Source organism: Trachemys scripta, chromosome 17, assembly GCF_013100865.1.
Source record: "Trachemys scripta elegans isolate TJP31775 chromosome 17, CAS_Tse_1.0, whole genome shotgun sequence".
Classification (NCBI taxonomy): domain Eukaryota; kingdom Metazoa; phylum Chordata; order Testudines; family Emydidae; genus Trachemys; species Trachemys scripta.
Window position 1 is genome coordinate 3320285 of NC_048314.1, and position 24259 is coordinate 3344543.

A 24259-nucleotide genomic window follows, 5' to 3' on the forward strand; every position below is an offset into this window, starting at 1 on the left:
GTGCTGAGCTCTACAGTGCTGGAAGGGAATGTGCGGGATCAGGGGATGCCCCATAGCTCACCTGCCCCAGCCATGGACCCGGCGTTTGAAGATGGAAGGAGGAAACGGACTGAAAACGGGCCGAGCCTCCCGAATCACCCACAAACCCACTGGCACATCAGGAAGTGGAGCTGAGACCTCAGCTGGACTGCTCAGGTTCATCCATTGTCCTGGCAATAGCCTACACTGCAATACCACAAACACACAACATGTCTCGTTCCGAGTAGGAGTCAGCCAAGTCCCCGCGGGCTGGCTGGATACGGAGCCTTGTGACCCGACGGAGGAGGGGGGGGAGGGCATTACCTGACCCCAGGTTATTTACATTTCCTGGGGGGTTAGTTACTAATCGGGGGTCTCAGACTTGTTTGTTGTTGCCTCACAAAGCTATTCCAGCTCCTTTGAAATCCGAGGGAGACGCGTCTAGAAGCCCTGTCTCCTGCAGAGTCAGTTTGTGCTGACCCAGTTTGGGACGCTGCAGAGTAAATGCCACGTTCTCTCTGCACATGAGTCAGGCAGGCGGCTGAGACTTTCCGTCCCTCAGCACCCGCCTTGCGTCTGCAAATGCAGCACGAATGAGAGCCTCTGACTGCGCGGCAAGCAAGGCCGAACATGAGCCGGCCAGGCAGTGTCTGAGCAAGGCTTTAACCGTTCTCCCAGCGCTGCTCTAGGAGCGGTGTCGCTGCACCAGCAGAGCCACGGGGACGTGCTTGTTTAGACAGGACCCAGGTATTCCCCCCCCCCACGGCATCTCTAGAGATTTAGACTGAGCCCCTCTGTACGAGCACTACCACTGTGGCCAGCTGCTCCAGCCCTCAGCAGGGCTGAGAATGGCTGCGAGCCCCTGACGGTAGCAATACCAGACAACCCCTCTCTGCTCCCACTGAAACGGGAGTGAGCCAGGGAAGCCAAGGCCCCAGCCTGGAAAGCCTCTGGCACTAGCAGGCCCCTTGCTGGCAGGTTCAGCAGTGCCCAAGGAGACCTGGGGTCTCTCGCCAGGGCAGGTACTGGACACGTTAGCAGCCCAGGTTTGGGAGGCTTCCCACACTCTGCTCCTTCTCTGCACAGAGCACTCCAGGCTTCCCGGCTCACAAGCCAACTGAATCTCTTTAATGCAGGAGAGCTGGTGTTGCCACCTCAATGTGTAGGATAAATAGGGCCTCTCCATGCCATGACACCAGGCCGCTGGGCCAGCCTGAGGCCACCCTGCTGGGGAAAGCGGCCGGGTCCCAGCAGTGCCGCTATGCAGGGCCCCCGTGGCTCTGGCCTTTCAATAGGGCCCAGAGTTCACAGCCTGAACCTTGTGTGCATTGCCAGGCTCTGCTTCCCCCTGTGATCATCCCTGCCCTACAGCCAGGCATTATCTCTGGGGAAAGTCCATGTGCTGGAGCTGTGCAGCCTCTGCTCTCCACATCGCTACCCAGGGAGCAGGGAATGGGGCCGGTTTGCCAAAGTCTGGCTCAGTTGGGTCAGTGGCCTCGGAAGCTGCAGCCCCAGCAGCCCCTTGATGTGAGCTGGCAGCCGCCCTGGCTCACGTTGGTTTTTGAGAGCGTGGGTCCTGGCCGGAGCATGGGCTGAGCAAAGCCCCGGTGACCGGGAAGGCCCCAGCCCCGTGGGGCCAGGAGGAGGGTGCCCAGCTGCCCAGCCCGCCAGCCCCTTACCTTGTTCTCAGCAGGAGCTGCTGCTGGATGCTGCTGCTTCGTGATGTTCTCAGCCAGACACCAGCAGATCCTCTTCTTCTGCTCCTGGGAGTAAGCCTCCAAACTTAATAAGCACTCCGACTTCTGACGTAAAGGAAACACAGGCAGAGCGCGAGGTCATTAGCAGTGTGTCACAGGGCCCTGGCTTTGTTTGCAAAGTACAAGCTTCCCAAACCCCATCTCGGTTGAATGTAAGTGCAAGTGGAGAGCTCGCTCTGAGTAAGTGCCCATCACTTCAGGCACTAAGGAGCCAGGAGAGAGCAAAACAAAGGGTAAAATCAGTTCGGAAGTGGCACACTGTCAAGTAGCTTGAAAGGCTGGCTGCAGTGTGGAGCAATGGGGATTTTGTTCCCAAGAAGTGGGAGCGGTGTGGTGAGAGCTGGTCAGAACGTCGGCAATATTGCATCACGTGACCCCACAATGGAAATGCGGCTGTTGAGCTAATTCAGAGGATGGAAATTGCTCTTTGCTGTGTGCAAACAGCACGAGACTCCAGAGCCTGCACAACGAAAGCAGCCAAGCCTCGGCGGTGCAGGGCTAGGGCTAATCTAGGGGGAAGCGGGTACCATCAGACCTGCACAAGGGGCCCGGGTGGCACAGAAACGTCTCCTCCCGTTTGCAGCAGCTTAGCTTAGGGGCAGGGGCAGCAGGTCCATGCGCACAGCACACTGCATCTGTGATCGGGCAAAGTCTGCCTGAGAGATGGGGCGTGATACTTCCTGGAAGTACCCGGGATTGTGAGGCACCTTGCTGCCAACCACCCTTAGCATGGCGGAACCTTGTCTGTGCCTGCCTGGGGTCAGCTCCTGACTACACCAGCCATGGGCAACACAAGCCCGGCCTCTCAGCCCACGCAGGCCCTGCTGTCCCTGGGCAGGCACGCACCACCCTCCAAGCATGGCCCTGGAGTGCCCGGCCCCTGCTCCGCTGGAGACACAGAATTCACAGATCTGCTGGTCCCAAAGGGACAGTGCCCCCAGCTTCCTCAGGATCCCGCCCCCCTCAACTCACAGCACCTAGGGACATGCCAGTGAAAACACGCACACGGTCACAGGACACAGGACAGAGAAGTGGCAAGTAGAATTAATGGAAACAAATGGCTACAGATAAACTAAAATCACAAGAGCTTTCTAGAGCCTGAACTTAACTAACAAGCTATTCTCCTGTCTCGGAAAGGTTAGCTCCCCCAGAGCACCTCACCCAGCATTAAACAACCAGACCAGCTGCGAGCCTCCGTTCGTCAGACAACCAGCTGGCAGCTTGTCCCCTAGGTGAAGGTGTACTTCTGCACTCCAGACATAGTTCCAACTTCCTATCCTTACTGTCTTCACTTGCACCCCCCGCTGCTTGTGTTTTCCTAGAGAGAACCTCCCCTGGAGGTGAGGCTCTGCAATCTCTTCATTAGCATCTTGCTCACATGATTAGCATTTTGCTCAGACTGTAAACAGGCGTCCATGGTGACGTATACAATACTCAATTTAACATATAGCCAGACCGACAGTTAAGTGTTTTCTGCCTGAAAGAAACTTACTTATCACCGTCTGGTGACCACCTCCAACTCTCAGCCCTTGAGAGCACAGATACATAACTCCTTACGTATTACAATACGTTCCGCTCACACTGGCTATGGTGACCGGTTTGACAACAGAGGCCTCACATGATGCCCTTGACAAGTTATAATGTAGAGATCAGACCCAGGGGATTGCTGTAACCCTTACGCACCCCTGTTCCTCCTCCAGTGGGCACCAAGAGGTCCCTGGGTCACATGGGGAAGAGCCACCAGGAACAGCATGTGCTGCGGAAAAGAAATGATGGAACTCGTCCTAAGCAAGGGAGCTTCATGGGCATCTGCCTGGCGCACCCCCAGGCGCCAGTGAGCTTGCACCCCCATCCCAGCACATATTTCAGCCTCTCCCATTTGCTGTGATCCCAGCACACATACTTTGTAATATGTGCATGGGAACAAACTGCTCTGCTCTCCCTTGGCTTGTTCCCTGGGTCAGCTCCCACCCCAGGAGCTGATGAAACCCTGCTGCATACCCCCAACGGGAAACATCTTCCGGCCTCTGAACTGCCACCTTCTCGCCCCAAAAGTTACATGCCAAGCAGCTACGTGGGGTCTGCTTGGAGCCTGGCAGATCTCCCTTCACATATGGCCTAGAAGGACCTGCAGCTGGATGATTTCACGCTGTGGTTAACTCTGCAAAACAGGATTTTAAGAGTGACCTGCAAGTAATAAAATGCTGGTCATGGGCCTTTTAAATTCCTTATGAGGCATAAAAAAAGCCTGACTCTGTTTTTTGCCTAATAGGTTTTTCTATCAGAAAGGTGAGGTCTTAGCTATTCTGTTTTACTGGAAGGCTCTGTGGGTAATTTGGGAACTTGCAGGTTTGTGATGTCACAGACAGTATGCAGCTGGGAGGGGAAATGTTTTTTAGTCAGATTGTTTAAATACTCCTGGGGGAATTCTGTACCACTGCACGCATACAGAATTCATGTTCCCCACAGATTTCTTTGCTTCCCCACAGAAAAATGACTTCTGATAGGGAAGCAAGGGGAAGCCATAAGAGCGGTCACGCGCCCCTCCCCGACAGCATGGACACTCGGTTCGGGCGACCAGAGCAGCTGGCAGAGAAGTAAATTACTGCTGAAGGTGGGGGCTCGACAGTCATGCTTGTGAGACAGAGAAACACTCTGTCCCTCTTGCTAGCTATTGCGGCACACTCAGTGTGGAGGGGCAGGGCTTCGGGGTGTTTCTGAGGAGGCAGGCATGCGGCAGGCTCTGTCCCCTCAGGCAGAGCAGAATGTAGCAGCCTGCCTGCTTAGTGAATTGTTCCCATTGTACTTAGTGAATTCCCCCAGGAGTGTAAAACAGATGTTAAAGTCGTAAGGCTCTTTACATTGCCAGAGTGCTGTAAAGGACAGTATGGCTATAAATGCTTATGGTGCTTCAGTGATTAGAACTGATCTAAATGTTTGGACTAAAACATTTTCCTGTCACAATGTGCTCCATGAACTGTTTGCTACTGACCTTTCTGGAGGTGCTCAGTAGCCAATAGAAATTGTGAGTTTGATTCTCCAGCCCTCACTTGCTCTTCAGTTGCCTATGATGTAACACTGAGCATACGGCTGCATATATTTGTTGACAAATAACTAGAAATAAAGAGTAAAACCTAGCGACATTACTCTTAGAAAGAGGGGGGTTGGGGATTTCCTCCAATACTCCCCACTCCCATTCTCCATCCATTGTATTATAGTTTAAATAAATTACCAAAATAATTGAAACCAGCGTGATTATATTGCACTATTTTGACAAATAAAATATGCAGAAATGTTTAAATATTGTGCACAGAATTTTTAATTTTCTAGTGCAGAAAAATTCCCCCACGAGTATTTCGAATGCTCTAATTTTTGTTTGTTTTTTAAAACTCATTTAATTCGTATGCACTACAAACTGTTGGGAGAAAAGCTCACTGAGTTAAAGAGCAACACTCCTCTATTTCAACTAAGAAAAGTCCCCATTCTAGTTTTCTCCTCCTCCAAGGGGATCACCAGAAAACACAGGCCTGATATAAAAACAAGTGAGGTTTTGAAAACAAAGCCTCCTTAGGCCTCTAATCCATCATCAAAATAAAATAATGGCACGAAACCAATAGCCCCTGTCAAGCTGCCTACAGTGACTCAAGTGTGTGAGTATCAGCATCACGGCAGACTGTTAAGAACCAGGGCACAAACCCTGAAAGTTTTATACTTCGATTTCATCAACCAGTTATAAAGTGCAGATCTCACACCAATGACAACACTTGTAGCCAATCCTATGATAAACTATAAACAGATTTATTAATAGGAAAAGGAAACAAGAGAGTTATTTACAAGGTTAAATGTTAAGTTTCAAAAGATAAGAAAACCTTCTCTATATGACCTTTAGGGCTAATCCAGGCTAAGCACTGCAGACCTCTTGTTTGTGCCTACAAACTGTCTCCCCGGAGTCCAAGCAGCATAGAGAAGATCAGTTCCTTCTTGTTAGCGGCTTTTATTCCCCTCCTCCCATGTGCTCTGAGCTGCAAACTGATGGGAGAAGTCCACTTGCAAGATTCATCTTCATAGGGGGAATTACAGAACAACAAAGTATGTTACCCTCTTTAATATCCCACAATAGTCCATCTGGTGTCGATGGAGCTTCCCCTGTTGCGCAGGACTTTCTGTTAGAAACCAGCATTTCACACTAGTTAATGTCTCTCTCCTGTCTGGTGATTTACACAATCACAGAAGCTCACCACACAAATGCTCAAATATTACCTTACTATATGGGGTACGAATGCTATAAGTGAGATTAATGCCGGCAGCCACTCACAAGCATTCAATAAAGTCTAAACCCTAAATACATTCCTATAATTCTAATACCTGCTTTAAGAATCCTAACACACAGGCAAGCCAGACTGGCTCCAGCTAGGTATTTGTCTGTGTTCGGATGAGACAGGGGCCCTGGTGTGAGCTAGCCCCTGATCTGCCAGCATCATAGCCCCATTTGCAAGTTACCTTTAAAAACATCATTTGTGGCTTCAGCTATCACGGGGGCAGTAAAAGCTGCAAGAGTTCACTCAGGCTGTGAAACCTGGAGCCCTTTCTGCCCGCTGCTGGACTGGGCATTGGGAGTAATGTTTGTTGACATTGTCAGTTCCAATTCTCTTTGGGTGGAGGGGGGATTTCCAACATGCCTAAGAGAGTTGGGTGCGCAGTTTCCAGTGACAGTCACTGAGGGCCTAAGTCCCTTCAGTGCTTTGGAAAAAATCTCTCCCTTTCTGGGTATTTTTAATAAGGCCAAATTGTCCATGAGTTGGGAGTTGGAGGGGGCATTTCAACACACTCCATAAACCAGCCTCTTTGGCGGGGGAATGCCAGGATTCCCTTGCCTGCTTCCTCCCATCCTGCCCAAAGGCGCCCTGTCCTGATGATGCCACCTCCGCCCTTCCCCGCCACCAAAGTCTACAAGTGCTGTTCTGAACATCAGCTAGAGTGAGAGTGACACAATGCCCCTTTCCTTGCCCAGCACGCCCAGCCTCGGCCATCCTGCGGTGTGCAGGCCCAAATTCCAATCAGGTAGATCAATCGGATCTTTATTATACCAGGTTGATACACAATCTTTGGAGCTTTCTGAAAGAAGACAAGCGCCAGCATTCACTGATGTCCCAAAATCACGGCATGGAGCGAGACTCTGCCCTGCCCTCTGGGGTCTGCAGCAGCAGAAGTGAATGATTTCAAAGAAATCAATAGAGCCTAATAGGTGTAAGTGTAGCTAGGAGGAGTCATGTGACTGCATAGATACTGTAACTAATGCATCTTCCACAGTCTATACAGAGCTTCAGCAATTCCCCTGGAGCAAGGCTTAAAGAGATTCCAAGTACATTTCATCTCCACTTTACTGAGAATGATTCAGAACTCACCTAATCCCACGTTACAGCCCCTTGCTAATTAGATGATAGCTAGGCTTGGCAGAATTCAATTTTTTTTGTATAATTTAGACAGACAATATCAATGTTTATTTTTAAGCTTTTTATTATTTAATCGATTTAAATGTTCACAGCTGCAGGAAATTATAGGGGTGCCAGAAAATGGGGGCCAGACAATAATTATTTAAAGGACAATAGGTGCTGAGATTCAAGAAGTTAAAACTAAGAACAAATTGACAACATCACATGTCAAAATACATCAAATATTCTGAAATCAAACTCTAGTAAGTTCTCACGCAGCATTTTTCTCACTTTGCCAGTCTGTAAATGTTAGTTATTATTGATGGAAATATTTTTTCATCGGTTTGAGTGTGTGCAGTGAAATCAATCAAGCACCAACACCTCCCTCTGAAAATCAGCCCCTGTTTGCACACCAGACAGACAGGGCAGGTACATGAAGGGTTAACCATCAGCCAATCTATGGCTCTCACATGCAGTGCTTGTCCCCTCAGCTGGTTCCCTGCCTGTGTGTTGAGGCCCATGCGCATTGCCAGACTGGGTCAAGCCAGTGCCCACCTAGCTGGTATCCCAGTGTGGAACAGCAGCAGGCGCACAGGCAGTGTCTGCTCAGACAAACACAATACTGTCCTCCGCTTTAAGAACCTTCCTAATCAGGGACCCCGGCTCTACTTTCCTCAGGCGGCAGTACCCCGGGGGCTTCCCCCAGGGCTTCCAACTCATACCCAGCAGGTGCCTGCGAGGGATCTGGAACCCCAGAAGCCCCCGACTCAGTCTGGGACCCTCGGATGTAGGGGGCAGGCAGAGTGCACAGCAGCCAGCTGATCCCACCTCCCCTCTGCACTGAACTGCAGCCCAGACAAGCACACGGCACAGAGCCGGCCTGTGAGCTCAGGCACCCAGCCGCCCTGCAATTGTTTTCATTCGGGGAGCTGCTGCTTCCCCTGCCAGTGTTTGCAAAGAGAAAACGTGGTTTAATCTCGCAGTGCTGGGGAAGGAGGATGCAGATGGTGGGAGAGGGACATTTGCAACCAGATAAAGTGCCTGACAGGAGTGCTGCCAGCCGCGTTCTAACTGACTGTTTACACGGCGCTTTCGAAAAACATGTTATTGCAGGTGCTCGGGGTGGGCCGATGTGGGGCCCCCCCTTGAGTGAGGCTGTGACACGCAGGGCAGGGCTGGCCACCAGGAGTCAGACCATTCCTGTTGGGCTCAGGGGACCCCAGGGTGGACACAGGCACCATTCGGATAAGCAGCCAAAATCTCAGACTTTCAGGAGCCCTGCCCACAGCCTGGCCCAGCCCTCTCTGGGGCAGTGAGGCCAGTTAACTCCGCATGGGCATCAAAGCCTCACTCCCTGCTGACTGGGGAGGAGGGCCGGACTGCATGAAGCCCCAGAATACACTAAGCAGTGGGAGCAGGGGTCAGGTTGTGGTATCCAATGGCACTGGGGTGGGAGGGTGTGCTGGAGACCTGCACTGAGCTAGAGCAATGGGCCACAGGCCCTGCTGCAGACTCAGGCACCCATCTCTGCCTTGGTAATACTCAGGGGCCGGTGGGCCCCATCCCAATATTGTCCCCACTGCCTTACAAACGGTGAGCTACCTGGGGCAGAGCACAGCTCTTTTTCTGTGTTACGCAGCCCCCAGCACACGGGCTCCTGGGCATGACCAGGGCTATACAAACAACAAACAGTGATAACAAATAACAACTACTGCGCGAGGTGGGCAAGTCTTTTTGAAATGAAATCTTTAGAGTCTGTCTGCAGTGGGGCCATTCCCCTCTCCCTGCTGGCACCCTGTCCCCACTGCCTCTGCCCCAGGCCATGCTGAGAAGGCTGTTTACAGAGCTCCCCCCACACAAAGGGACAAGGACGCTCCTTGGAGATGCTGCTGCAAAGGGGAAACAAGCACAGAGAGCCTGTCCCGCCTCCCTCCCCTCACCCCACTCCCACCGCCACAGATGCATTACTCCTGCTCTAGATAAAGCTGGGCTCTGTGGATGGGCTTTGATCAGCCAGATCAACCTGGGCCCAAGCCAGGACAGAGAGGAAAGGTCACTAGCCCAGATCACCCCACTTCTCTGCTCTGGCAGGGAGCCTGTGGGCAGTGGGAAATGTGAAGCCTGGGGGGCGACGCACCCTGCTCTCTCTGTTCCCTCTGGCACAGGCCCCGAGCGATGATCGCTCTCTGTGGCTGGCCGCGGCTCCAGGAATGAAGAACAGGAATTACAGCCAGGGGAGGGAGTGCCTCTCCGCTGAGCTCACAGTAGCGATCTCAGTCAGCTCTGTCTTCACTAAGTAAAGGTCGCGCTCCCTCCTGTTCCTGAGACCTACCTGCCCCAGAGCAGCAAAACTGGCATGGAGTGGAAGTGCCAGAGCAGCTTCCCCCACATACCAGTGGGGCCCAGCCAGGGGTCTGAGATCTGGGACCAAAGACAGAGGGATGTAGCCGAGGCACTGCCCTGAAGGGCACCTGGGAACACAATCCCAGAACAGGAGTCCCCCACGTGCACGGCCATCAGCACACCTCAGTTCTGCTCACCTCCAGCACTCTGAGAGGCTCCTAGAGTTTGAATCCAATTTTACCAGTTGTTCAAGACAAGGAACGGGCTTCCCCAAGGCCACAAAGCACTGAGGCATTCAGCCCCGGACTGAGACCAAGGTAGTTTCCCAGCTTTAGATTGTGGGGCTGGGGCTGGTGTTCCCGTAGTAACCCGACAAGCCCTGAGCACAACCGGACGAGGGCCACAGCCTGGAGGTTTGTTCCTGCCCGGTTGTCCGGCCTGCTGGGACCACACTGTTTGCACGTGATGTGAACAGTAAGTTGGTCTGGGCAGAGGCGGCTTCTTTGTCCTGTTATCTAGACTGCTGGGCAAAGGCATTATGCTCAGCAAAGGAATAGCTAGTGACAGCGACGACCCTTGCTCCAACGCGCCCATAGACCTGCACTCAGGGCCCCTGTGCTGACGGCAGGAACTGGACTCTGAATGCAAAGTGATTTCACTGTCAGCCATTTCCAGGTGCTGTTCAAATGCAAACCAGCGCTGGGGTGAGCAAAAGGCAGCATCTTCTGGGGGCTGTGTGGGGGCAGGAACTCCGTGGACCAGGACTGCCACCAGCTGGCACTTGCTGGGCTCCCTGGCTGGACTCTGCAGACAGGCCACGGTGTTGCTGTGCCTGGGGGAGGTGTGAGCAGTTTGCACTGCTGCTGCCTGTGCTGGGCTGAGAGGATCTGCCCCTCCTGTGACATCCAGGAAAGACCTTGGGAGGAGAGATTTTTCTCTGCCCCTTTCCTCCCCACAGCCCCCTGTAAGCATGCAGGGTGTGACGTGTTCCTGGAGCGAGGATAATGTACTGAGACAGGGTCACCATTCATTCTGGAGGGCTGGCCCCTGGTCACTGGGGGGAGGGAGCCCCAGTGCTTAATTTGTGCCAGGGCAGAGCCCGGCACCTCTGGGCTTGCCATGTCAGTTATAAATGTAAAACAATCGCTTGAGCCCCGGCACCTCTTTTATTACAAATTAAGCACGGGGAGCCCCCTTGGCTAGCTAGTCTCACCCGGCATCATTCAGCCCCTGCCGCCCTGATGAATGCAGCTGCCATGGAAGACCATGAGCAGTGCTCCTGCGGGCGAGTTCTTGAGGGCCCTGGATTCCAGGATGTCTCGCTGGACGGCAGGCAGTCCTGGGAGCCCCGGACTAGGGGGAGCCATTCTGAAGGGTTTGTTTCACCTGCGTGCACAGCTCCTCCTGCTTCCACAAACCTGCCAGGTGTCTCTAATGAGCATGGGAATTCCCCAGCCCTGGGGCTGTCCAGACAAACACCAAACCTGTCTGCAGGCCACAGGCCCTGTGCAAACACCTTTCCGGCAAGCCAAGAGCCAGGCCCACTGTGCAAACACTCCATCCCTCCCATGGACAGAGAATGCAAAATTCACACAGCCCTGGCAGCAGTTCCTTAAGCTATGGCTGCCAATCAGACAGGGCATAACGGGTATTACCTGCCTGAAATACCACTGTCCTCACACCCTCCTGCCCTTCCCCTCCAAGTACCCGCAACATGACCTCCCTCCTTCCCTCCTTCACACAGCACAGTCCCCAGTCCCCGACTGCCAAGGGAATACAGAGTACCAGCTGCTAGGCTGGGTACTCACAACCCTCCTAAGGTCCCTCCATGCCAGCACAGCACAGACCCTCCCTGCCATATGGGGCACCTCTTAGGGCAGCAGCCACAGCCCCTCTGGACCCAATTTTGTGACCTTGAAATCTGGGCCAGGAGACTTCATCCATTGGATCTTCCTCCCCAGATGTGCCAGCGGCTGCTGGTGTCCCCGTCCCTAGCCAAGAGACCTGTTCCTAGGGAGCGCTGCTGCCAAGCCACATGCCTAGGGCTGCCAACTTTCTAATCGCACAAAACCGAACACCCCCTGCCCCGCCCCTTCGCCGAGGCCCCACCCCTTCACCGAGACCCCGCCCCGCTCGCTCCATCTCTCCGTCGCTCGCTCTCCCCCACTCTCACCAGGCTGTGGCAGCAGGTTGGGGTGCAGGAAGGTGGTGAGGGGTTTGGGGTGAAGAAGCGGGCTCTGGGCTGGAGTGAGGGGTTTGGAGTGTGGTAGGGGGTGTGGGCTCCGGGTGGGGGTGTGGGCTCTGGGGTGGGGCCAGGGATGAGGGTTTGGGGTGCAGGCTCCAGGAGGGAGTGTGGGTGCGGGAGGGGACTCTGGGATGGGGCGGGGGTTGGAGTGCAGGAGAGGGTTCAGGGTGCAGGGTCCCGGTGGCGCTTACCACATCTCCCAGGAAGTGGCCGCCAGGTCCCTGCAGTGCAGCCCCTAGGCGCATGGGCGGCCAGGGAGCCTCTGTGTGCTGCCCTCACACTCGCAGGCGCTGCCTCCGCAGCTCCTATTGGTCGGGAACCGCGACCAATGGGAACTGCAGAGTCGGCCCTTGGGGCAGGGGCAGTGCGCGGAGCCTCCCTGGCCGCCCATGAGTCTAGGGGCTGCAGGGACCTGGTGGCCGCTTCCTGGAACCGCGTGGAGCTACGGCATGCAGGGAACCTGCCTTAGCCCCGGGCCCCCCTGTGCCGCCAACCGGACTTTTAATGGCCCGATTGGCAGTGCCAACTGCACCCGCCAGGGTCCCTTTTCGACTGGGAGTGACAACCCTACACATGCCAGCTAGTGGAGAAGGAGAGGAGAGCTCATTTCTCCTCCAGGCAGGCTGCGAGTTGCTGGGCCTGGCTTCCCTGCTGTGGGTGTCAATGGGAACAGTGCTGGTTTGCTGACACAATGGAGGAGACATTCTCTCTGTGCCTGGCCTCTCCTCCCACCCTGGGCTCTAGTCCAGGGCAAGCTGCCCCTCCTCTCCCAGGAAGGCTGAGCCGCTCCCTACAGGAGGAAGTCCACTCTCCGCCTTTCCCAGAGACACCTCTGAGGCAGCCAGCTGATCGCCTTCCTCCAGTATGCACCCATCCCCTCCAGGCCTGCTAGGTGCATTCCAGTCCCCGCCCCCGAGCTCCTGCATTTCCACCCCCAGCAGCCTCAGCAACCTTGGATCAGACTGACTCCGCAGACTTTCAGAAATGGTCCAGAGAGTGGAACTAAATTAGAAGCCCTCTGGCAGCGGCTGCCCTGTCCCCACCTCCCCGTGCTGGGTCTCTCCCGGGGAGCGGCAGCACATACCGGCAGATCTTGCATGCCCTCGACCCGTGCCTGAGGCTCACCATCCCCGGGCGAGGCTGATCCCAGAAAGATGCCAGCAATAACTGGCAGCGTAGAGAGTTTGCATTGAGTAAATCTATCTACCATGCTCTTGGTCTGTGTCACACAGGACGCATCACTGCCCACTGGCAGACTCTCCGCCCTCTTGTGAGGGAGATGTGCATAGTGCCGGCCTTAGGGGTGGGCCACTTGGGCGACTGCCCAGGGCACCATAGTCAAGGGAGTGCTGGGCGGCAGCGCAGATGTGCACACTGCCACACCGGCTGGCAAGGGAGTGCCATGTGGGGGTGCCAACGTTCCTCTGTGCCCCACTAGGGGGCTGTAAGGAAGGGAGCGAGAAGCAACATCAAGCGCTCCATGATGCATCCAGGTCACTTTCCCCACCTGTGCTGGGCTGGGCCGTGAGGCATCAGGAGCTGCTGTTCTCCTGCCCTCCCCTTATGCAGCCCAGGTAGGGAAGGTGACTTGGATGCAGGGAGCCCCGACCACGCTCCTTCCTCCCCCTTTACGGCGCCCTAGGGGGGCATAGAGGAGCAGCATTGGAGTGCGGGAGCGAGCAGCAATGCCAGCTGCTTCATGCATCCAGGTCAGTTTCCCCACGTGAGTGCAGGAGGGGGGTGCATGATGGGGGTGCAGGGGCTAGGGGGGCAGAGAGGGTGCAAGGGTCAGGGGTGCAGGGATTAGGGGCAAAGGGGGCACAGTGCAGGGCTTAGGGTGCAAGAGAGGGCAGGAGTTAGGGGTATAGGAGGGGGCACAGTGGAGGGATTAGGGGTGCAGGAGAGGGGTGAAGGAGGGAGGTGCAGGGGTTAGGGGTGCAGGAAGAGGGTGCAGGGGTTGGGGTGCAGAAAGAGTGCAAGGGTCAGGGGTGCAGAGATTGAGGCAAAGGGGTCACAGTGCAGGGCTTAGGGTGCAAGAGAGGGCAGGAGTTAGGGGCATAGGAGGGGGCACAGTGGAGGGATTGGGGTGCAGGAGGGGGTGCAAGGATTGGGGTGAAGGGGAGATGGGGAGCCCTCAGGGTCCAGTGGCAATGAGGAGGCACCCACGGGGGCCAGGTGCAATGGGGGGGTGCTGTGCCCACGGGAGCCAGGGGTGCCAAAATAGAAGTTCGTCCAGGGCATGATTTTCCCTAAAGCTGGCCCTGTATGTGCGCACAGGAATGGCCAGGCCGGATCAAGCCCAGGGTCCATCTAGCCCAGTCTCTGGCAACAACCAGCACCAGCTGCTGCAGAGGAAGGTGTAAGAACCCTCCATACTGGAGGTGGCCAGTCTGCTCCCACATTAGGTCTCATCCTGATCTCAAATAGTTTGAAACTAACTTAAGCCCTGAAGTATGAGGTTTAAGCATCCATTCCAAAACATTTGGTAGCACTATTGTTATCTCTCTGGCTATTCTTGTTATCCACATAAACATCCAACCCCTTTTTGAATTTCATGAAGTTCTTTGCCTCAACAGTATCTGGTGGCTGTGAGTTCCACAGTCTAATTATACATTGTGTGAAAATGTATTTCCTTTTATTGGTTGTGAATTTTCCACAATCTGCCTTCTCTAGGCTGTTCATTATTTTACATGCGTTTACCATGTCCCCTCTCATCCATCTCCTCTACAGTAAACAATCTCCCTCTTTTCAGTCTCCCTTCACAGGAGATTATGTAAATCCCCTGGGCTTGGGGAGGAGACAGAACTCGTCAATCTCTGCTCCTCACAGGCGTCAGTATAATGGAATGTAACAATACCACTCTCATCAGGGCATTAGATTAAGAACACTTCATCTTGTGAAGCATATGGGATACTCTGGGGGCCAGATCCTCAGCTGGGGTAAGATGGCATATGTCCAGGAAGACTATGGAGCTAGACTGATTTTCACCAGCTGTGGGGCTAGCTCTCGATACCTTAAGCTGCCAATTAAGTAGCAGTCAACCCAAATTTGTGTTTGGTAGTAAAACTTATCCAACAAATTTTTTGTTCAACTGCCTCAGAGAGAAAAGGGCAGTGACTAATTATACGAGCATAAGTATTCATCTGTGGTTTAAAAACCGGGCCTGAACTAGGCTCTAGGAGAGTTAACTCAATAGCTGGGAAATACAATTATATTCAAATTAACTGTCAAACTTGCCTCTTCCTGGTGCCATATGGGGCCAAACACTGACCTATGAGGCTGGTGTAAATCCAAGGGAACTCCTTTGGAGTTCATGGGGTCCTTGAGATTTACCCCAGGAGCCAGGACACAAGTTGATCCTGTTTGTATAAGGCCTTGATGCAGCAACTGAATGCACCATGTGAGGCCTTCTGCCTACCGGGGCTCTGCATGGGCTCAGAGATCCACCGAAGCAGAGCCGATGGCAGGATGGGGCCTGACTAGTGATCAGTGCCGCGGGCCAGCAGGCCCTCCAGTGCAATGCCTAGTGCAGGACTCAGGCAGTGGCGTCCCGTTTGAATGCCTGGTCAAGCAGGGACATCCTGCATGGTGTAGCAGGAATGTGTTCACTGAAGTGATTTTAACATGAACATACTTTATTTTTAAAAAGGACAATGCCAACGCTCTGCAAAGTCTGCCCATCCTTCCACACAACAAGCATTGCCAGGGACGTTGCAGTCTGCACTCCCAGACCCCTTTGTGCCAGGCAGGTACAAACACCTAGGAAGATGCACTCTGTGTCCCAAGAGCTTACAGCCCAGACGCTTACCTCCACCACCACCTGTATCTGACAGTCAATGGCAGTTTGCTATTTGACTGTAAATCATCATTATAGTCAGGAGACCTCTAAAACTATGCAGAGTGATCTTTTTGTGAGTAATTAGAGCAATGACTAATCGTAGCTTTTCTGTTACACTGCAGTATTCATTGAAGTTTGAAATCTCCACTCTGTTAAAAACAAATAAAGCAACTGATACGCAGCTAAAAGAATTTCAATATCCAGAACACACTTGATGCTATTACGAAAACTCCTACATTACTGGAGAAAATCAATATTTATTCATAAACCATCTCAAGAATATCAGGCCCCTGGAGAGCAACAGTCTACAGAGAAATGCTCTTCTCGGAGTGAGAGCGCGGCATGCTGGGCACGATGGAATCCCTCTCTACTTACAAAGCCATTAAAGAAATGAAAGGTTTCATTACAGATGACATGCAGATAATAAATAATGAGACGAGAGCTTCCACCAGCAGCTGCCTCAATCACACAAAACCACCGCAGCGGCTGTTAGGTCTCAGGTCTCTGCACCCAGAAGCCATGGTGATGGGTATGCTGTAAACAAACATAACAACAACCACCTCCATCACCATTCTGGATATGCCGCAAAGCGTAATTACTGCTAGTGGCTGGCCCACTGCCTCCTGGAATGAGGTTCCATACCAATGCTGCGCACCACTGGAGACTGGCAGGCCTCTCCCACACAGCTAAGGGCAGAGCTCTAATCACAGAGCGTCCCAAACAGGGGACAACCTCCCAGCCCTCTTTAGCCATCTTAGATAAGCACAGAGAGTACTCCTGGGGAATTCTGCATCACTGTGCATGCACAGAATTCATGTCTCCTGCAGATTTCTTTGCTTCTCTGCAGAAAAATGAAGCAAAGAGAAGCCACAAGAGTGATCACATGCCCCTCCCCGGTAGCGCAGGCTGGTCAGTTGGGCGCCTGGAGCAGCCGCTAGAGAGGTAAATGACCGGTGGGTGTGGGGGACTGGCAGTCGTGGTGTGTGAGAGAGAGATACTCTGTCCCTCTTGCTCACTACTGCAGCATGCTCGGCGTGGAGGGGCAGGGCTTTGGGGTATTTCTAAGGCGGTAGGCATGGGACAGGCTCTGTCCCCTCAGGCTGAGCAGAATGTACATAAGAACATAAGAACAGCCATACTGGGTCAGACCAAAGGTCCATCTAGCCCAGTATCCTGTCTTCTGACAGTGGCCAATGCCAGGTGCCCCAGGGGGAATGAACAGAACAGGGAATCATCAAGTAATCCATCTCCTGTCCCCACATTCCCAGCTTCTGGCAAACAGAGGCTAGGGACACCATCCCTGCCCATCCTGGCTAATAGGTATTGATGGACCTATCCTCCATGAATTTATCTAGTTCTAGCCTGCCTGCTTAGTGAATTGTTCCCGTTTTTCTTAGTGAATTCCCCCAGGAGTACAAAACAGGTGTTAAAGTTGTATGGCTCCTTTACATTGCCAGAGTGCTGTAAAGGACAGTATGGCCTTATAAATGCATATAATGCTTCAGTGATTAGAACTGATCTAAATTTATGGACTTAAAAAATTTCTTATCTCAATGTGCTGGAGATGCTCAGTAGCCAATATAAATTGTGAGTTTGATTCCCCAGCCTTCACTTGCTCTTCAGTTGCCTATGATGTAACACTGAGCATACAGCTGCATATATTTGTTGACTAATAACTAGAAATAAAGGGTCAAACCTAGCGACATTACTATTAGACAGAGGGGGGTTGGGGATTTCCTCCAATGCTGCCCACTCCCATTCTCCAGCCATTGTATTCTAGTTTAAATAAATTACCAAAATAATTGAAACCAGCATAATTATATTCTATGTTCCATTCTATGCATCCGAAGAAGTGGGCTGTAGCCCACGAAAGCTTATGCTCTAATAAATGTGTTAGTCTCTAAGGTGCCACAAGTACTCCTGTTCTTCTTTTTGTGGATACAGACTAACACGGCTGCTACTCTGAAACCATAATTATATTGCGTTATTTTGACAAACAATATATGCTGAATTTTAAAATATCGTGCACAGAATTTTTAGGTGCAGAATTCTCCCAGGAGCAAGAGGGGCACAAGACTCTTTACTCAGCTTTGCAGATCACCTCCCATTTGAAATTCGCCTCTGCTGGAGCTCCTGCAGGCCTCAGGCAGAAGCACCTTGTGCTGAATTGACCATTCGTTGGCAAAGAGGAGGAAGAGGAAGGGGGGTGCAGTGCCAGTGACGGACAGGAAATCCAGTGGCCCTATCCCCACAGGGACAGTGAGAAGAGAGCAATGGCAGGGCCAATGGAACCAGTCTCCCCCAGCTTGCATTCTTGCATGTGGCTGGGCTTTGGAGGGTGGGAGGCAGTTGAAGCAAGGCCCTAGCCGTGCTGAGACAGCCCAGGGTGCCCGGGAATCTGATTGTGTAACCCCACTGTCAGTTCAGAAGGCTTGCTCCCACTGAGGCTCTGGCACACTCCGATCACAAGCTGTCCTGGCCTCCCTCCCTTGGCTCTAGCCTGGAGCCAGCCGCACTCAGCGGGAAAGCGCTGTTTACAAAAGGAAGCAGGCTCTGTTCCCACAGTCTGCAGGGGGGCTGAGCTTTGTGCCCAGGCAAAAAGGGAAGTTACTCAGCTATTGCCCAGACTGACCAGCGCATCCATCAGGACAACAAGGACAGCCCCTCTGAGGGGCACACACTGCGGGTTCTGGGAGGCATGGACACCTGGGACTTTCTTTTGTTAAGGCTGCCAACTTGCGCTCCAGAATCTCAGCTTTCATTTAAAACAGACCGAGTCTCTAGCCCACACAACTCTGAAGATAACCTTGACAATGTGACCTAGTATAACCAATGGATGGAGTGATGCCTGCTTGACTCTGTGATCAGATTGAAACAATAGCTCACAGAAGTAAGCACTGCCCCTACCTGTCCCGAGGGGCAGGTACTCTGAAGCCCAAAGATGATAACTAAAACACCACTGGCACTAACCACAGAACTGTACGGCTGGAAGGGACCTTGAGAAGTTCTCTAGTCCATTTCCCACCACGTGTCCCCCTCTCCCCCCAGCTGGGGCAGGGCCAAGTAAACCCAGACCAGCCCACACAGGCGTTTGTCTGAAACCCCCGCAGTGACAGGGACTCCACAGCCTCCCTTGGGAACAAGTTCCACTGCTTAACTCCCCTGAGAGTTAGAACTTTCTCCTTAATATGTAACCTAAGTCTCCCTTGCTGCAGACTAAGCCCATTCCTTCCTGTCCTGCCTTCGTGGACTGTGATCTTTATAACAGCCCTTAGCGTATTTGAAGACTGTTGTCAGGTCCCCCCTCAGTGTTCACTTCTCAAGACTAAACATGCTCAGTTTTCAAACCTTTGCTCACAGGACAGGTTTTCTAAACCTTTTATCATCTTTGTTCCTCTCCTCTGGACTCTCCCATTTGTCCACATCTTTCCTAAAGTGCGGCGCCCAGAACCGCACACAGCACTCCAGCTGGGCCTCCCCGGTGCTGAGGAGAGCAGGACGGTTACCCCCCAGCATCCTAGAACTGCATTGCATTATTGACTCATACTCACTTTGTGATCCACCCTAACCCCCAGATCCTTCCCAGCATTATGAACCCTAGCCAGTTAGTCCCCATATTGTAACTAAGCTTTGTTTTTTCCTTCCTAAGTGTAGTACTTTGAACTTGTCTTCATTGAATTTCACCTTGTTCATTTCACACCAATTATTCAATTAATCAAGGCCATTCTGATTCTAATTCTGTCCTCCAAAGAGCAGCAACCCTCCCAACTTGGCGTCTGGGAGGGATAGGACAATGCCTGTGATACCTTTGAGGTCCACTGCTTCAAATGAATGGTTCCTGTATGATTCTGTCCTACTCCATGGGACAGGGCTGCACAGCTCCTCCAGGAACTACAAACAGTGGGTGGAGATTAAGGCAAATCAGCCAGGTTGGAACCCACCAGACAAGCACCACCTCCTGGGGAGGCTCATGCATACTGGTTCAAACTGGCTTTCCAGAGACCAACAGATAAAGAAAGGACTATTGGATAAATAGCCAGAGTTCAAACTGACTCCGGTTGTTTGTTCGGATCCAGTAAACAGCCAGGACCTCCTTCCAAAGGGTGCCCCAATCCTTGTGGAAGGGTTGGAAAAACTGAATCTACCAGGGGCCCATGAGACTGAGTGCTGACCTACGGTAAGCTTTTAGCCTGCATAGAGGAACCTTTATTGTCATAATATGTTTTCTTTGTGGTGCTTTTACCTTAAGAATAAAGGTACTTGCTCAGAAGGAGCTGCGTGGTCACTTGTGACTGCTGGCAATACACTGGGCATAGTTCTCAGAGAGAAAGCAAAGTGCAGGCATTGTCCGCTAGGCAGACCGGCTTGCTGGGGATATCATAGTGTAATTCATGGAGCTATGCAGCCTTAAAACCCTGGTCTGGAAGGAGAGAGTCGTGAGTGACAGCTGGGAGCCATAAACCTTTAAATAGGTGCCCTTGAGAGATCACAAAAGGGGAATACAGGTGCAGTTACCCCAAAACTGTGACCGTGTCATCCACAAATTTTATACACATACTCTCTACTCCATTGTCCCAGTCATTAATGAAAATACTGAACAGTACTGGACCCAGGACTGACCCCTCCGGGACCCAATTAGATACATCTTCCTGTTTGACAGTGAGCTATTGATCACTACTCTTTGAGTACGGTCTTTCAATCAGCTGTGCACCCACCTTGTAGTAATTTCATCTAGACCACATTTCCCTAGTTTGCTTAGGAGACTGTCATGTGGGACTGTGTCAAAAACCTTCCTAAAATCAAAATATATCACGTCTACTGCTTCCCCCAATCCACTAGGCCAGTATCTCTGTCAAAGCAGGTAATCAGGTTGGTTTGGCACGATTTTTCCTTAAAAAATCCATCTTGTCTATTCTTCATAACCCTGTTGTCCTCTGGGTGCTTACAAACCGATTAAGAATTTGTTCCAGTATCTTGTCATGTATCAAAGCTGGGCTGATATTGCATTGCTGATCTGTGCACGAAAGAAGATGGAGGAGCTGATTGTGATGATCTCACAACCTAATGTGAGTCACAGCCTCCTTCTGCCACCTCAAGTGGGCACAGCTGGGTTTGTGGGGAAAGCTGGAGTGAGCCCACCCCACCACAATTTAACTACTAGAACTCTCATTCGCCTTCCTTCCCGCTAACAGCAGCACTTTGCATTTCTACGGATCTCCATGTACTCAGCAGACAATGAATTCAGTCCCAGAACCCTCATCCACTGCAGATGGCAGGTAAGGATTTTACCCCACCAATGCACAGTGAGTTTAAGTGGCTCGCTCTAGGTCACCAAGTAAGTCAGTGGCAGAGCTAAGACTGGAACCCAGTTGTCCTCTCTCCCAGGCCTGTACTTTACCCATCAACCCTCCTTCATCCCTTAGTCTAGCACTGGCAACAGCTGAATTATTCTCCTTAGCTCCCAGGACAGTAACCTCTTGGTCATGGCAGTGAGACAGCATGTCGACTGGGAGAAGATGAATGAGTCAAGATTCACAAGCTCTATTCCTGTCTCTGCCACTAACTCACAGGTATGATTAGGGCCCTACCAAATTCACGGCTGTGAAAAACGCGTCACGGACCATGGAATCTGGTCTCCCCCATGAAATCTGGTCTTTTATGTACTTTTACCCTATACTAAACTATAGGCCGGGTAAAAGTATACAAAAGTGCACAGTGTTTCTCAAACTGCGGGTCCTGACCCAAAGACTGCAGGGCTATTATGGGGGGGGGGTCACATTATTGCCACCCTTACTTCTGCGCTGTGGCTCGTGGCGGTGCTGCCCAGACAGCTGCTCTACAACTGCCGAGCTCTGAAAGCAGCGAAACGTAAGGGTGGCGATACTGAGACTCCCCTCCCAACAACAGCCTTGCCACCCCTTCTCGGGTCAGGCCCCCCAGCTTGAGAGATGCTGACTAGGTTTATATTTTGCTGTTTTTAAATACATATTCATGCTTTGTTACACCATGAAATTTAAGATTTAAACATCTAAAACCATGAAATTCAAGGCTTTTTAAATGCTATGACTGTGAAATTTACAAAAATGGAGAGTGAATTTGGTAGGACCCATGTTTGATGTTGGGCGAGTCATTTCCCCACTCTCCGCACCTCAGTTTCTCCTCTGTACAGTTGGAATGACATGTCTCTGTTATGCTCATTGAGCTTTGTGAAAGGAAGATGCTTCATCATTGCCTGTCTCCCCTCACCTGCCCTCCCTGAGCCTCCTGCCTGTTCTTGCTTGTCTTCACAATCACATTGTCTTATTTTTTAAAATCCTTTCCTCCCCCCCCGCCCCCAAGTGCTGCATGAAGCGCTCCCTCGAAGCAGCAAGGCAGTGACGCTGGCTATATATACAGTGGGTGGGAAACACACAAAGGAAGCAGACTGAAAAAAACAGAGAAAGAACATTTCCCCTTCCCTCGGTCAGCTCCAGCCCTCACTGAGACAGGGCAGGCCCAGCATCTTCAGGCAAGAGTGCGATTTTTACAGGTCCCTTGGACACCCTCAACCAGTTCTCGCGCTGCGCGGGGCAGGGCGTCTACCCTTGTTCTGCACCCGCCTGAACCAGGCACGAAGGCTCTGTGCTCCTTCCAGCAGCAGTGGGTGACTGGGCAGAGAGAGGGTGGCCCTGGTGGAAGGGGAAGATTAATGAGATGCTGGCTGGGATGGCAGCGATCCCCCAGGCTGAGAAAGGCCACGGCTTTTCAGCAGAGATGAGATGCACTGTTACGGCGATGGCATCTTTGTGTCTAGAGGCTTTCACTGATCAAAGCATGAGCACCCCCTGCTGGCGGATGAGCCACAGTACACGGCTGAACGCATTCCCTTGGCTTTCAGACTAAGATGAACAGAGGAAGTCGCAAGGCTAGACATAATTTAGGGAAGTGGAGACAAGGAGAAGAAGGGCTTCCTAAATCCAGCATCACTGGCCTAAACCCTGCCCACTCTCCAGAGCTGCAGGCCTCAGCAGCAGGGCTGCAGAAATTAATGCTGGGGAAGAGCAGGAAGTGAATGTTTCTGACATTTGATCCAACCATCACGTTAGCCGGGGTATCAATTGTGGCTACCAGGAGCAGAGATGTGGGACAGATTCAAACCCAGCACAAGGACAGAGCTTGGCATTTCACTACCGCTTGGCAAGAACAAGCCAGCTCTGCACAAAAAACTGCAGCAAAATGTTCTGTTTATCGGATCTAAACTTCTAAAAATGGCATGTTGGAATCCAAAATGGAGCTTAGGCTAGGGCTCCACGAGAGAGCTTACAGTGGCACAGCTGCACCAATCAGGGGGGTGGAGCAGGGGAGACAGGGGGCTATGCCCTCCCACTTTTTACCAGCTGTAAGGGCAAGCAATGGGGGAGAGGGGGTGGAGAGGAGTGGAGGTATGGCCTCAGGGAGAAAGGGTGGCGTGGGGGTGGGGCCACAGTTCAGGCACTGGTGTCCTCCTGTCCCCCCACATTTTTAGGGAGCTTCTCCAGTCCTGGCAGGGATGCAGGCACTCCATTGTAAGCTCTGTGTAGCCACTCTAAGCCAATGGGAGAGAGCTCCCCGCTTCACTTCATTCCTCCAGCCCCCCGTGAGCATAAATTCTGTTGCTTGCAGAGTGGCTAATTCACACCTCGGAGAGACATAATTTATGTCCACTGAAGCTGTAGTGTAGCCATAGCCTTGGACAAGGGTTGCACTTTCCCACTGACATGCTCTCTGCTTCAAGGGGAAACTGACAATTGGGCAAAATGCTACATTTTAGGGTCACAAAATGATTATTATTGATTTGTATTACGGCAGTGTCAAAAGGTTTCAAATGAGGTTGGGGCCCCGTTGTGCTAGGTGCTGTACGTAGCATAGGGACAGAGTGTTCCTGCCCCACAGATCTTATAATTGAAATGGACAAAGGGCAAAGAGAGAGGGTCACGTAGCAAGTTCTAGACCCAAACTCCTGTCCTCTAAATACCAGGCCTTGAAATCAGGAACAACGTGGAGTTACTTGCAAAAATAAAAACAAAAAGCAGGCACAAGATCTGGTAATTGGGTAGATTCATTTCACAAAGAACAAGTTCTGCAGCATTCTCAACTCATTTCTGACAAAGGGAACTCAGCTAAAATACAAGTGATTATAAACATGTGTATGATATTCAGTCACCTCCCATCCGTATGCTCTTTTAGATCTGTGTTTATGTAAAGCAGTCTTTTACAGTAAAAAGCAACAGAGGGTCCTGTGGCACCTTTGAGACTAACAGAAGTACTGGGAGCATAAGCTTTCGTGGGTAAGAACCTCACTTCTTCAGATGCAAGAAGTGAGGTTCTTACCCACGAAAGCTTATGCTCCCAGTACTTCTGTTAGTCTTAAAAGGTGCCACAGGACCCTCTGTTGCTTTTTACTGTAAAAGACTGCTTTACATAAACACAGATCTAAAAGAGCATACGGATGGGAGGTGACTGAATATCATACACATGTTTATAATCACTTGTATTTTAGCTGAGTTCCCTTTGTCAGAAATGAGTTGAGAATGCTGCAGAACTTGTTCTTTGTGAAATGAATCTACCCAATTACCAGATCTTGTGCCTGCTTTTTGTTTTTATTTTT

The 24259-nt window shown here is 51.8% G+C and overlaps 1 protein-coding gene across 1 annotated transcript in view; it reads right to left on the reverse strand.

Moving 5' to 3' along the window:
* The window catches only part of LOC117889358 (regulator of G-protein signaling 3-like), a gene marked incomplete in the record, with an annotated part of 146707 nt that overhangs the window by 8098 nt on the left and 114350 nt on the right, over positions 1–24259 (reverse strand). Inside the window, 1 exon segment of the mRNA XM_034793379.1 lies at positions 1698–1820. Coding sequence (XP_034649270.1) covers positions 1747–1820 — 74 coding nt within the window.